This window comes from Enhydra lutris, unplaced genomic scaffold, assembly GCF_002288905.1.
Source record: "Enhydra lutris kenyoni isolate GAN:26980312 unplaced genomic scaffold, ASM228890v2 scaffoldscaffold62, whole genome shotgun sequence".
Lineage (NCBI taxonomy): Eukaryota > Metazoa > Chordata > Mammalia > Carnivora > Mustelidae > Enhydra > Enhydra lutris.
The window spans coordinates 12299174-12314936 of record NW_019154146.1 but is presented as its reverse complement, the minus strand read 5'-3'; the positions used below and the strand labels follow the sequence as shown (position 1 = coordinate 12314936).

The following is a 15763-nucleotide window of genomic DNA, read 5'->3' as shown; positions in this document are numbered from 1 at the left end:
AACACAATAGACCAGAGAACCTTACAGATATATCCCATCCAAGAACATTCTATCCCAAAATAGCAGAATACACATTATTTTCAAGGACACATAAAACATTCTTCAAGACAGATCATATGTTAGGCCACAAAACAAATCCCAGTAAGTTTAAGAGTGAAATCATAATGAGCATCTTTTTTGACCACAACAGTATAAAACTAGAATTCAATTATAGTAAAATATGTGGAAAGAACACAAATATATGGAGGCTAAACAACATCCTACGAAATGATGACTGAGTCAACCAACAGTTCAAAATCCTGGGGATGCAACAAAAGCAGTACTAAGTGGCTTATAGTAATGCAGGCCTACCTCAAGAAACAAGAAAAATTTCAAAAAAACCAAACTAACCATACACCTAAAACGGAAAAAGTAGAACAAACAAAACCGAGAGCTAGAAGGAAGGAAAGAATAAAAATTAGAGCAGAAATTAAAATAGAGGCTTAAAAAAATTAGAAGAGATCAACAAAAATAAGAGCTAATACTCTAAAAAAATAAAACTGATAAACCTTTAGCCAGATTCATAAAAAAAAAAAAAAGACTAAGATAAAATCAGAAATGGAGAAAAAAATACCACAGAACTACAAAGAATTATAAGAGATTATTATGAAAAATTATATGCCAAAAAATTGGGCAACTTAGAAGGAGTGGACAAATTCTTAGAGAACATATACTCTTCCATAACTGAATCAGGAAGATATAGAAAATTTGGACAGACACATAACACAGACATAACAGACATAACACAACTGAAGCAGTAATAAAAAAAAGTCAACAATGAACAAAAGTCCAGGACCAGATAGATGTCTCTACAAGTGAATGAACTCTACCAAACATTTCAAGAAGAGTTAATACTTAGTCTTCTTAAATCATTCCAAAAAACAGAAGAGGAACGAAAACTTCCACATTCATTCTATAAGGCCAATGTTACCGTGATACCAAAAGCAGTTGAAGACACTACAAAAAAAGAAAACTACAGGCTATTATCTCTGATGAACAAAGATGCAAAAATCCTCACAAAGTATTAGCAAACCAAATTCAACAATACATTTGAAAAAATTCACCTCAATCAAGTAGGACTTATTCCAGAAATGGCAAGGGTAGTTCAATATTTGCAAGTCAGTACAATACAGCACGTTAATAAGCTATAGGATACAAACCATATGATCATCCCAATAAATGCGGAAAAAGCACTTGACAAAATAAATCCATTCACGGTAAAAGGTCTCAACAAAGTGAGTTTAGAGGGAACATACCTCAACATAATAAAGGTCATATATGAAAAACTCACAGCTAACATCATGGTGAAAAACAGAGCTTTTTCTCTACGATCAGGAACATGAGGATGTCCACTCTCATCTCTTTTATTCAACATAGTCCTGGAAATCCTAGGTGCAGTAATCAGACAAGTAAAAGAAATAAAAAGCATCCAAAATGGTATGGAAGAAGTAAAACTGTCACTATTTACAGATGACATGACATTATATATGGAAAAACCTAAAGGTTGCACCAAAAACTATCAAAACTAGCATGGAGGACATGGGGAGTTAGGAGAAGGGAGTTGGGGGAAATTGGAAGGGGAGGTGAACAATGAGAGACTATGGACTCTGAAAAACAATCTGAAGGGTTCGAAGAGGTGGGGGGGGAGGGAGGTGGGGGGAACCAGGTGGTGGGTATTAGAGAGGGCACGGACTGCATGGAGCACTGGGTGTGGTACAAAAACAATGAATACTGTTATGCTGAAAATAAATTAAAAAAATGATTAAAAAAAACTATCAGAACTGATAAATGAATTCAGTAAAGTAGCAGGATACAAAATTAATATATAGAAATCTATTGCATTTCTATATACTAATACCACAGTAGCAGAAAGAAATCAAGAAACACCAAAGAGAATAACATACCTAGGAATAAACTTAACAAGGAGGTGAACGCCTGTACTCTGAAAACTATGAAACAGTGATGAAAGAAATTGAAGAGGACACAAATAGAAAGAGTCTATGTTCACGGATTGGAAGAACCAACATTGTTAAAATGTCCATACTACCCAAAGCAATCTATAGATTCAATGCAATCCCTATCAAAATACCAGCACTATTTCATAGAACTAGAATAATTAATACTAAAATTTGTATGGACCCACAAAAGACCCCAATAGCCAGGGCAATCTTGAGAAAGAAGAATAAAGCTGGAGGTATCACAATCCCAGATTTCAAGGTATACTACAAAGCTACGACAATCAAAATATTATGGTACTGGCACAAAAACAGACACGTAGGTTAAGAGAACAGTATAGAGAACCTAGAAACAAATCCACCATTATACATTCAACTAATCTTTGACAAAGGAGGCAAGAACATACAATGGGGAAAAGACAGTCTCTTCAATGGTGCTGGAAAAACCAGACAGCTACATGCTAAAGAATTAAACTCAACAACTCAAATACAAAAACAAACTTAAAATGCATTAAAGACCTAAATGTGAGACCAAAACCAAAAAACTCCTAGAAGATAACATAGGCAAGTAATCTCTCTGACATCGCCATAGCAGTATGTTTCTGGCTATGTCTCCAGAGGCAAAGGGAAACAAAAGTAGAAATAAACTATTGGGACTATACCAAAATAAAAAGCTTTTGCAAGCAAAAGAAACCATCAATGAAACAAAAAGACAACCTACTGAAATGGGTAGAATCAAAAAGACATGAAATAACAAATATCGGTAAGGATGTGGAGGATAAGGAACCCTTGTGCACTGCTGGTAGAAATGTAAATTGACCAACCACTGTGGAAAGCACTTTGGACGTTTCTCAAAAAATTAAAAATAGAAATACCATATGATTCAATAATCCCACTACTGGGTATTTACCCACAAAACACACAAAAAAATAATTTGAAAAGATATACGCACCCCTATTTATAGCAGCATTATTTACAACAGTCAGGATATGGAAGCAATCCAAGTGTCCATTTATAGATGAATGGATAAAGAAGACGTGGGATGTATCTCTCTCTCATACACACACACACAGAGGAATATTACTCAGCCATAAAAAAGAATGAGATCTTGACTTCAGCAGTAACATGGATGGACCCAGAGTGTATATGCTAAGTGAAATATATCAGAGAAAGACAAATACCATGATTTCAATTATAAATGGAATCTAAAAAACAAAACAAATGAACAAACAAGACACAAAGAAATGAATAAACCTAAAACCAGACTTAACTAGAGAACAAACTCGTGGTTGCCAGAGGGAAAGTGGATGAGAAGATGGGTAAAATAAATAACATTAAGAGGTATAAACTTCTAGTTACAAAGTAAGTCATAAAGGTGAAAACTACAATATAGGGAATAAATTGTATATATATTATATGTTATATAATTTATATAATATTGTAATTATACATATGTTACATATTGAATACTGTATTAATATCGTATGAGGACAGTGACCACACTTAAGGTGTGAGCACTGAGTAATGTATAAAACTGCTGTATCAACATGTTGCACACCTGAAACTAATATAACACTGGATGTTAAATTGTACTTCGATTAAAAAGGTGGAAAAAAATTCACAATAAAAAATGTTTGACGTAACTTGATTTAGAGGTCTATTAAGAAATCACGAACAAATACTGATTTCTCTTTTTGAGGATTAGGTGACCATATAATTTATCTTCCATACTGGAAAACTTTGAAGAGTCCAAGTGATAATGTTATCACCACCAGGGCAACATGAATAAACCTAGCCAGACATTTGGTCACTATTAAGAGGAGAAAAATTAGGACAAGAACTATTCACATATTGTGATTTTTCTTGCTCTGGAGAGATAAAAAGTATAGTTTGCATATAAATGAAAATCAAATTCTAGAGATAATTTCCTAGGACTCATCACCAGATGAACAAAGATTTACAAATAAACAGAAACTTACCTCTGGTTTAGGGACAAAAGCCTGACCCGGAATTGTCAAGATGTGCTGAACACTGCAGAGGTACTGCGCCATAACAGAAAGGCGACTACGCTGTTTGCTTCCTGTATTGGCTGTCAGTCTCTACAGAAGGACAAAAGGAATTTTGGCGATTAATCCAGTCTGATCAGATAGAATGCACCCAATATTCTATTATCTACGGACACTAGGTGGAGTTTTGAGATAAACTTTAAAAGCACAGGCTTTCTGATACATGATACATAAACAGCACGGAGAACGTTTTCCTCCAATATCAACTGAAGTACACTTAAGAAGTGTGAATTATATCCTATATAATGCACTCAGAAACCAAGTAAGAAAACTTCCCTACCATTGGAGGTTGGGGATTTTAAACCCCTGTTATATCGGATGAGAGAAGAAATTAGCAAGCACAATTAAGAACTAAAGATGTGTATTTCATTTTATGAATTACCAAAAATCTATGAAGGAACCTTTTCAATGGTGCACTTTTCTTTAAATGTAATAAAACTTTGAATATTCAGAACTCTTGGAGAACTGCTTTTGGAGAACTGATTTTTGCAAAAACCAGGAATTCATTCTTTTAAGAACACAAACACTTTAATTTCAAACCACATATATCTAAATTAACTCATAAATGCAATGCAATTTCAACCAAAATCCTGAAAGGATTTCTTTGAAGACCTTTAAATTCCATAACATTTTATATGGAAAAGCCAAGGGCCTGGAATAGCCAGGAAGCTCCCGAAGAACGTCAACAGCATGAGGAGGGCTGAAGCAGACTCACCACGGGAGGTATCCAAAGTAAGGCAGTACGGCATTGCTACCGGCACAGACAAACACACCAACGGAACAAAAGCCTTAACAGACCCAAGCACATATGGATATTTGCTGTGTGACAGATGTGATGTAACTACACTAATGGGAAAAGGATGGACCACTCAGTAAGAGATATTGGTATTAAGTAGGTCTATCTATATAGCAGGAAGAACTCCCTATCTCATACCATAACCAAAAATAAATTCCAAGTGAATTAACAATTAAAAAGCAAAACTTTAAGATTTTTTTCTAAAGTATTTATGACCCCACAGTAGGGCAAAATTTCTGAAAAGATGCAAAAGTGGAAGCCATAAGAGACTGATATTTTTGCTTTATTAAAATTTAAAATGTCCATATTAAAAAAAAAAAGTACAAACGTATGTCACAGACTGAGAGAAGGTATTTCAAACTCCTATCTGACAAGGGATTAGTGTTCAGAACATGGAAGAAACCCCTACACGTTAATTGCCAAAAAATAAACAATAGAAAATCTGATAAGAAATAGGATAAAAGCACCCAAATGACCCATAACCATAAACTATCCTCAACCACGTTACAAATTAGGGACATGCAAATTTAAACTCTAATGAGATAATCTCCTATCCATGAAATGAACAAAATTTAAACAATAAAAAAGAACCTGGCAGAACCTAGAACTGGTGAATAATACAGAGCCAGAGGAACTCCCATTTACCACTAGTGAGAAGGGCAACTGGTACAAGCACTTTGGACTACAATTTGGCAAGATATACAGGAAAGTTGAAGTTGAGTGCACCGTCATAACTTTAAATCTACCTTTAGGAATATATTCTAGGGAACAGTTTATATACCTATACAAGAAAATACTGTGTAAGAACGATCACCACAACACTGTGCATGCATAGTTTCCAAAAAGGTAGAAAACATAAAGGCCATCAACAGGAATAAGTAAATGGTGTTATTAACATAGATAGACAAATAGAAAATGATGAAGTGGCAGAAAATATGTAGACCAAGATTTCATTTATATATAAAAACTTCAAAACATTATTTCTATGGCTTCCTCTGTGTGTGTGCATTTATCTATCAATGCATGGGAATGATGAGTATCAGTTTTAAGAGTATACTCATAGGAGAGAAAGAAAGGGGATAGAAGGGGGTACCACGCATATCTACTACATTTTATTTCTTAAAAAAGACAAAAATATGGCAATATGTTAAAATTGGATTAAAAAATTAGATGCACTGATTTCTTAAAAAAATGTATCCTGCTTCTCTTGTGTTCTTAGAATTCACTGGGTATTCTAAACCTCTTATAAATGATACAGGGTCAACATTACAAACATTATACACCACATAATTTGGCTTATAAGAGCTTTGCCTTAAGTAAGATTAAAAAGATAGGTTTTAAACTGCGATGCTCAGAATATTTCCTATGGGCAAAGCTGTAGTTTTGTAACATTTATTTTGCTACTCAGAAGCCATCTCTCCATCTCATCCCTCTTTTCAAATTACCTGGCTCTTATCTATATTTAGACATCTAAAATTATTGGGAGGCTGAGTTCGGGACAAGTGATTGCTTTAGTATAAATGACAGAGTAAATTCTTCTTTACTAAACTGTAAAACCAAGAAACATATATATTCCCAAACAAAAATCAAAACAAACAGTGGAAACATATTTAAAGAATAAACTTATGGATCAAATGCTAAAAAATATTTCTAGCTCTATATAAATTTTTTTGGAGCTTAACTGTACCACTGGTATGAAAGTAAAAAATTCAAAATGCATTGTACAACTGGCATACTTCAAAGCAGCTGTGTATAACTAAGACCTGCATGAACATAATCACAAAATTAAAATAAAAACCAAAAAAAGTCTGCACTTGAAAAGTATTATTTCATGCCGAATTCTCTTTCAATATTCTACTTTACATCTCAAAGGTGTTTTCACTGATGAATTCAGTGAAATTTTAAAAACCACTTTAACCCAAAAGCAAACAAGGGAGGCCATGCAGGGTAAACACTCTGGACACAATTTCACTTTGAGCGCTGGCATCCGTTCCCGCCAGGGAAGCCTGACCCATCCAAACTCTGCACAAACGCACCCAGGCTGTGGAGATGAAAATGTGTGAATCATAACTGAAGTTAGGTGAAAGCAGCACACACATAATCATCCTGAACTCACTGCAGAATAATTCAAGCCACAGAGCAGAAAGCTCTGCAGAAGACTTCATTAAAAACTAACACAAGAGTTAAACAGTCAATCAACCATTCAAACATGAGTTAATATTTGTGATAGTTAGGGTGTATGTAAAGCTACGAAAATTCAAACTCCATGACAAGATAGAGGATTTTAACAAACAACAAAAGGCCAGGAAACCAAACCAGTTAATTTTTCAGTAAAAGGAAACTTCTAACCCTTGAGATTTTAAAAGCATTCTGACTGAGTATAAGAAAAACAAAGGGTCAAAGACTCCACAAGGACAGTGTTATTTTCATCCTTATTCTTCTAAAATAATTTTAACTACAAGTAGAAAAATTAGGCTTATTCTTGAGAAGCCACACAACCAAATATCAGGGACAATGAAAACTATATAAATTACTGGCAAGGTGACTCCCCCCCTCCCTGTTACAGATGTGACCATTAAATAGCCAAGGTCCGTTGAAGATGGGAGGACATAAACAGGCTAATCCTGGACCCAGAAAGAAAATACCAAAGGTCCAGTCACCTAAAGAACTTGAACATCGTGACTTCAGCAGAAAACCTATGACCTGTTCTCAAGTTCAGCTTTCCCTGTAACTAGCCCCATGACCTTCTGGAAAACATTAAACTGCTCTGAGCCTCAGTTTCATCATCCATAAAATGAGGTTAGATGAGATTTGTTAAGGTCTCATTTCTTGCTACACACTGCGATTCTATTTTATGAGCTGTAACTTTATACCGTCTATATGTTCTTTAGTGTGTGTGAGCTGAATTCTTCTATTTAGACCCTGTAGACCTGGAGAGAATGGAAGGAGATCGTGTTCATTTACTTCTGTTCTATAACTCACAAAGCAAAGTGAATGTTTAAGAATGCTATCTGTGGAATGTAAAATTACAAATACGTTAAGTGTCAAGAGTAAACAAAGGTTATATAAGAAAATGCTACTATATATTATCCTGTTGAAACTTTCACTTGCAAAATATGAAAACTGGTCGGAGGACCAGTGTTAACTTCTAAAGCATTCCATAAATTATACACTCAATATAAACTCTTCTCAATATTCATACTAGAATTTAACTAAAATCAAAATTTTTTTTTTTTTGGCTAAAGAAAAATAACTGCATATGGTGGAGTTAAAGTAACACTATTATTAATAACCACAACTGACATTCTGAGTCACTGAAAATATTACTCCACCTCTTCAGCCTGTTCCTTTGCATTTTCCCCCAAAAGAATTAGACTACATAGTGTTTTGCATCTCTATTGTGTTACTCAAGAATAGAAATACCATAATTATGTAATCTGAGAAAATAAACGTCCAAGGACAAATCAAAAGGCTGAGAAAATAACAAAGAAAACTAACATGGGCTCAACTCAAACATACAGAAGACAGTTAACAGATTCATGAGCGGGGAATGACACTGACCCTGGGAAAGTGGTGGTGATACAGCATCTTAACAAACATAAAAGGGTCCTACATTTTTATGATGGAAATTATTTTTTTAAATTTTTAAAAAAAATTTTTATTTACTTGACAGAGAGAGACACAGCGAGAGAGGGAACACAAGCAGGGGAGTGGGAGAGGGAGAAGCAGACTTCCTGCCGAGCAGGGAGCCTGATGCTGGGCTCCATCCCAGTACCCTGGGATCATGACCTGAGCCGAAGGCAGATGCTAACAACTGAGCCACCCAGGCGCCCCATGTGATGGAAAATTTTAAGACTACTAAGAAAAAGATTTTATGGCTAAATACTCTAAAGCAAAGTTTCTTATCCTTGGCATTACTGACATTTTGGGCTGGTAAATGTGGAGTATTTTTCTGCTGAGGGGGGCTATCTTGTGTACTGAAGGATGTTTACCAGCATCCCTAACCTTAATCCACTAGACACCAAAAGCACCCCTCAGTTGTGACAACCAAAAATATTTCCAGACAGGCAGGAGGTAAGAGTATAGCTAAGTAGGAGGACCCTGAGCAGACCTCCTCCCCCGCACACACAACAGCTGCAGCTACATATGGAGGAACTCTCCCAAAGAATGACCTGAAGACTTTCAGAACAGCTCTTAGATAGCTGTAAGTATGAAGACAAAGCCACAACAAGAAGGGAAAAGGACAAAGATGTGGTCAGGTCAGAAACCAAGCCCTGGAACTCAGACCCCCAAGTGGGAGGGGATTTCACAGGTGCAAAGGTCCTCCCTGAAAACTGAGAGGTTACAGCCCCACACCAGACACCCCCCCCCCACCCTGGGGATCTGCACAGGAAGATAAGCTCCCATAACCTGTTTTTGAAAAATCAGCTGGGCTTACTTCCAGAGAACTGGAGAGTTAGAGGAAACTGGACTCCACACTTAAAGGGACCACACACCATCTCACTTGCTCCGAGACCCACCGCAGAGGCAGCAGTTTGAAAAGTGCCTGGGCCATACATAAAGGAAATTTCCAGAGTGGTTTTAGGGAGCATGCCAAAGCGGCAGGGTTCTGTAAGAACTTTATCCAAGAACAGAAATGCTGGCAGGCACTATTCTTGCCATCCTTCAGCCTAGACATCTGACGCTGGTAGGCACCAGTCTGACACTATTCATATACCTAGCTAGCACTGGTTGCCCTAACCCGGAGTTCCCCTGCAGACCTGCCTTGCCACACTGCCTGCCTAACGGGCATTCCTTGGCTCCTGTCTGCACACCGAGCAGATAGCCTCAGTGGAGACTGTTGCCCCTAAAAACTCCTGCTGGGAAAGGGGGGAGAGGGCACTCCGGCACGCCAGTGCACCTGCTGGACTCATAGGCTAATCACAGCAGAAGGGTGCACACAGCCAACACAGGGGGCACCCTTATAGTACCTGGTTCTGGTGACCGCATTTCTAGGCCCCAGAACACACCTTCCATATAAGGCCACTACCTTCAATGCCAGGAGTGGTAGCTGACCTACCTAATAAATATAGAAACAAACACAGACAAAATGAGCAGGAAGAGGAATAGGTTCCAAACAAAGGACAAGACAAAATCTCAGAAAAGAACTAAATGAAAAAGAGATAAGCAATCTACCTAAATTAAGAGTTCAAAATAATGGTTATACAGATGCACATCAAACTTGGGAGAGGAGTGGATGAACTCAGAGGGGATTTCAACAAAGAGATAGAAAATATAAAAAAAAGAACAAATCAGAGCTGAAGAATACAATAACCAAAATGAAAAACACAACAGAGGGAATCAACAGCAGATTAGAGGATACAAAAGAACAGATCAGTGATCTGGAGGACAGGGTAATAGAAATCATTCAAGTCGAAAAGCAAAAAGAAAAAAGAATGAAAAAAATGAGGACAGGGTAAGAGAGACCTCTGGGACAACATCAAGCACACTAACATTCATATCATAGGGGATACCACAAAAAAAAGAGCGAAAGAGGAAGAAAAGTTAATTTTAGGAAATAATAACTGAAAGATTACCTAATCTGGGAAAGAAAACAGATATCCAGGTCTAGGAAGCACAGATACCCTTGAACAAGATGAACCCAAAGAGGTACACATGGAGACACATTATTAAAATCTCAAAAACTGGAGAATCTTAAAAGCAGTGAAAGAAAAGCAACTAGTTATGCACAAGGAAACATCTGTTAAGAGCTGATTTTTCAGCAGAAAATCTGAAGGCCAGAAGACATATGTTTAAAGTGCTAAAAGGAAAAAACAAAAACAAAAACAAAAAATCCTATAACCAAGAATCTCACCCAGCAAGAAAGAATATCTTTCAGAATTGGAGGTGAGATAAAGAGTTTCCCAAACAAAAGTTAGAGGAGTTTATCACCACTAAACCAGCCTTGTAAGAAATGTTAAAGGGAATTCTTTAAGCAGAAAAGAAAATACCAAAACTAGAACAAAATCATAAAAGAAAAAATTTCACTAGTAAAGTAAATATTATACATTGACGGTAGTAGATCAATCCCTTATAAAGCTAGTATGAAGGTTAAGACAAAAGTAGTCAAATCAACTGTATCTACAATAATTAGGAATACACAACATAAAAAGATGTAAAATATGACATCAAATACATAGAACACGGACAGCCCCCTGCCCATAAAATAGTAACACTTTTAGACTATGTTCAAACTTGAGCATCCACCAATTTTTTTTAAAAGATTTTATTTATTCATCTGACACAGAGAGAGAGATCACAAGTAGGCAGAGAGGCAGGCAGGGGGAGAGGGGGAAGCAGGCTCCCTGCTGAGCAGAAAGCCCGATGTGGGGCTTGATCCCAGGACCCTGAGACCATGACCTAAGCCCAAGGCAGAGGCTTAACCCACTGAGCCACCCAGGTACCCCACAACCACCAATTTAAACAGATGACTATATACATAGGTTGTTTTATATCAACCTCTTAGTAAACACAAAACAAATAATAGATACACAAAAAAATCTAGAGAAAAGGAACAGAAGATCAACACGGAGGAAAGTTATCAAATCAGAAGGAAGAGGGCAAGAGAAGAGAGAACCAGAAAGAAAACCAGAAAACAATGAAAAAAATCATAGTAAGTATGTACTTTTCAATAATTACTTTAAATGTGAACGGACTAAATTCTCCAGTCAAAAGACACCAGGTGACAAGCGGACAGATTAATAAGACCCATTTATATGTTGCCTACAAGAGAACTGCTTTGGATCCAAAGACAACAGACTTACTGTGAAGGGATAGAAGATATTCCATGCAAATGAAAGAGAAAGGAAAAAAAGTCTTAACATTGGAAAAAAAGGACTTAACATTGAACAAAATGAACTTTAAAACAAAGACTAACAAAAGAAAAGAAGGGTGTTAGTAATAAAGGGATCCATTCCAGGAAGGCTGAACAACTATAAACATCTACGCACCCAACACAGTAGTGCCTAAGTATATATATATAGAGAGAACAAATATTAACAGACACAAAGGGACAAAATGTAATGCAATAATAGTAGGGGACTTTAATACCTCTCTTATATCAATTGATACTTCACCCAGACAGAAAATCAACAAGGAAACAGTGGCTTTAGAGGATGCATTAGACCAAATGGACTTTAACAGATACACACAGAACATTCCATCTAAAAACAACAGAACACACATTCTTTTCAAGTGCACACAGAACATCCTCCAAGACAGATCTGTTGATCCACAAAATAAGTCTCAATAAATTTAAGATTGAAATCCTATCAAGCAGTTTCTAACCACAACTGATATGAGAAAAAAAATCAACTACAATTAAAAAAACAAAAAACAAAACAAAACTGGAGGGGTGCTGGGGTGGCTCAGTTGGTTAAGGGTCCGACTCTTGATTTTGGCTGAGGTTATAATCTCAGGGTCCTGAGATCAAGCCCCACATTGGGCTCCATGCTCAGGGAGGAGTCCGCTTGAGATTCTCTCTCTCGCTCTGCTCCTTCCCACTGCTATGTTTGCGCTATCTCAAATAAATAGAATCTTAAAAAAAAAAAAAAAACTGGAAAAAATGCAAACCTGTGTAGGCTAAAAAACATACTATTAAACACCCAAATGGGTCAATAAAGAAATCAAAGGGAAAATTTTATAAAATACCTTGAGACAAATGAAAAGGGAAATACAACATCCCATAATGTCTGGGATATAGCAAAAGCGGTTCTAAAAGGAAAGTTTATAGAGAAACAGGCCTACCTCAAGAAATAAGAAAAACCTCATATATTTAACCTTACACTTAAAGGAGCTAGAAAAAGAACAAAGCCCAGAACTAACAGAAGGAAGTAAGTAACGAAGATCAGAACAGAAGTAAATGAAACAGAGTCTAATAAAACAGTAGAAATGATCAATGAAACCAAGAGCTGGTTCTTTGAAAAGATGAACAAAATTGACAGCTAAAATCCCTGAGCTTCGGTTTTTTGTTTTGTTTTGTTTTGTTTTTAAAAAGAGAGGGAGTGGGAGGATGGAGGGGCAGAGGGAGAGGGAGAGCAAGAATCTTAAGCAGGTTCCACACCCAGTGTGAAGCCGGATGCAGGGCTCAATCTCACAACTCTGAGATCATGATCTGAAATCAAGAGTCAAGACACTTAACCAACTGAGCCACCTCCGTGTTCTTTCCTATCAAAAGTTAGTAAGTCACAAAGATGAAAGGTACAGCACAGGGAATATAGTGAGTGGTACTGTAATAGTGTTGTATTCTGATAGATGGTAGCTACATTGGCAGGGCGGGGGGGGATAGCATAAAGCACAGAGTCATTGATTCACTATGTTACACCTTAAACTAAGGTAACATTGTATGTCAAGGTCAATTAAAAAAAATACCTATTTCATGAGGTGACTTTGAGGCTTAAATACAAAAACATATGTAAAGTGGCTATTAGTAGGCATTCCGTAAGTAATAGTTGCTTTTATCGTTGTCACTGCCACACAGGCAAATAAAAAAGAAGGTGAACCTTATGACTGCCCAGGTTGCAGTCTGGAAACTATACTCCGGCTCCAGCATAGGCAGGAGCATAAACAGAGCCCAGAAGTCTCCTCGATGTGAGAGGACAGAGGCCAGAGCTCTGGGAGGCCAAGGCAGCCAGAATCTGTGAGGCAGATTACTGGATGCGGGAACAGAGAGAGAGAGAGAGAGAGAGAGAGAGAGAGAGATGGGGGAATGGGAAAGAGGGAGTTCCTGAGATTTTCAGCGGGATCCTTTCAAGTCTTTGGCTGAGTATTGATCTGTAAGAGCATGAGGCTGGGAGGCTGGGAGGCTGGAGAAAGTACTATCAGAAAGGAGGACAAAATGGAGCTCACAGACGGCTAGAAACAGTTTGCATTCCCAGCAGCCAAATGAAGAGCTCTTGAAGTACACAGGGCACTAGAAGGATTCCTCTGAAAGGTTTTAACTTAGTCCTGGGACTTAATTAGCCTCAGATTAAAGGCTGCTAAGAACCTGTCATAACAAAGCTTAAAAGCAACCTTCAAACCAATGTGCAAGTGACTTAGCAATGTGCCGGACTAAAACCCACCACTCAACCCAAGCCCTCAAGAAGGTTAAAACGAAACCAATCCTCACAAAATCTAGTATCTTGTCAAAAATTTCCAGGCTTGTAAAGAAGCAGAAAAATAGGACCCATAGAAAGAGGAGGGGAAAAAAAGCAAACAGTAAAATAGTACAGAAATAACAGAGGTAGTGAAATTAATAGTCAAAGACCTTTAAACAGCTATTATAAATATTATACATATGCACAAAGATGCCAAGGAAAGCATGAACATAAGGAGGTAAGGGAAAATATAAGACCCAAATGGAACTTCTAGAAGTAAAAATAAAATACCTGAAATGAAAAATAAATTACGTACAACAGCTTAGACACTGCAGAAAAGAGGAATGAATCTGAAGACACAGTAACTGGGGTTTTTTTTTTTTTTAATTGAGTTATTATCAGTGCTTCTCAGTAGATGTGTTTCGAATAAAATATGATGATACAGGTAAATTCAATCTATCAAGAGAGTTGTATGGCATCTGTTCATAAAAGATTATATACTATACAAACTATTCGAGTCATACAAAATCACTTTTTGGTGTCTTTTCAACTGAGAAGAATCCTATTCAGCATGCTTCCCCTCCTCAGGTGGTTCATACTGAGCAAGCTTTATGTTCAATTTTTTACTTTCTTCTACTAATAGCTTTGTATTTCTCTCCCATTTTCTGCTTAATTCTAGGCGAAGCAGCTCTATTTCTGGATTTTCTGGGTTAGCAGCTTCTAACTGATGCTTTAAAAAGTCCAAAGCACTACTAGGGTTTTCCTGGTTCTTCATGTAAGGCTACCACAATACCTTCTCATTTGGTGTGTCCAGCACCACCCCCCCGGCCCCTCCCCCGACCTCAAGTGCCTCCAGAGCTGCTTGAGCTTCTAGTGGATGGCAGCAGCTTAGCTCACGCTGGACGCTGTGTCTGCCGGGCTCCAGTAACTGGAAATTTTATGTATGGTGAATTATTTTTATTTCTTGTTCATTTTTTATATATGGTGAATTATTAAATGATTTCATGGAAGTTAACCAAATATCCAAGCGTTTGTTAAATAATCTTTTTCTTCCTTTTGTTTCTGCCAATGTATGAACCAATCATTTCCCTCAATCTGGTTCTTCGAATGTAGCCACTCTGTCTCATAATCTGTCACAGTGCTTCTAATTATTAGAGCTTTAAAATACACTTTAATATCTGATAGGTAAGCCTTCTTTCATTAATGTTCTTTTTCAAAATTTCTCATCCATTCTTGCATGTCCACTCCTCAAGATGATCCCGGGAACTTCACTACATTTTAGGATGTTATTGAAAAAAACATAATTTGGAAAAAATGAAGCATCATTATGATACTCATTTTTTCTTCCAGGGCTCTATTTCTCTTGATTTGTCTCAAGTGGTCTTTTGAGATTCTCAGTAAAGTTTTGTGATTATTTTCATATAGGTCCCTCTTTTTTCCTTAAGTTCCCAAAATAAACAATTGATTTTCTTCCCAATAATATTTTTACTCCTCTAATAGTGATATACTTTGCTTCCATCCCTATTGTACTTAATTTTCTGTTCACTTATCACTAATTCAATCCTACATTCTCTCCAACTTTATGTAACTATTCTCTCAGTATATGCAAACTTAAGTATTTTACTAAATTCTTGTTCTGCTCTGATGTGAAATGAATGTTCTTCTTAGGATTCCCTGCTGTATCTTCTGTGCTAGGCCTTCTGTTTCCTATTTTTCACACAATCTTTCTTCTTAGTGTCTCCAGTTAGGCCAGTGCTTATATAGGCTTTATCATTATATCAAAGGTGTTGA

The 15763-nt window shown here is 36.9% G+C and overlaps 1 protein-coding gene across 3 annotated transcripts in view; it reads right to left on the bottom strand.

The window, feature by feature from the left end:
* LOC111158679 (transcription factor B1, mitochondrial) overlaps positions 1-15763 on the bottom strand; it is a 72641-nt gene that overhangs the window by 33960 nt on the left and 22918 nt on the right. For all 3 annotated transcript variants that reach the window (XM_022520883.1, XM_022520881.1, XM_022520882.1), the window contains exon 5: positions 3974-4093. In XM_022520883.1, the coding sequence (XP_022376591.1) occupies positions 3974-4093 (120 nt within the window). The remainder of the gene's footprint in view (positions 1-3973; positions 4094-15763) is intronic.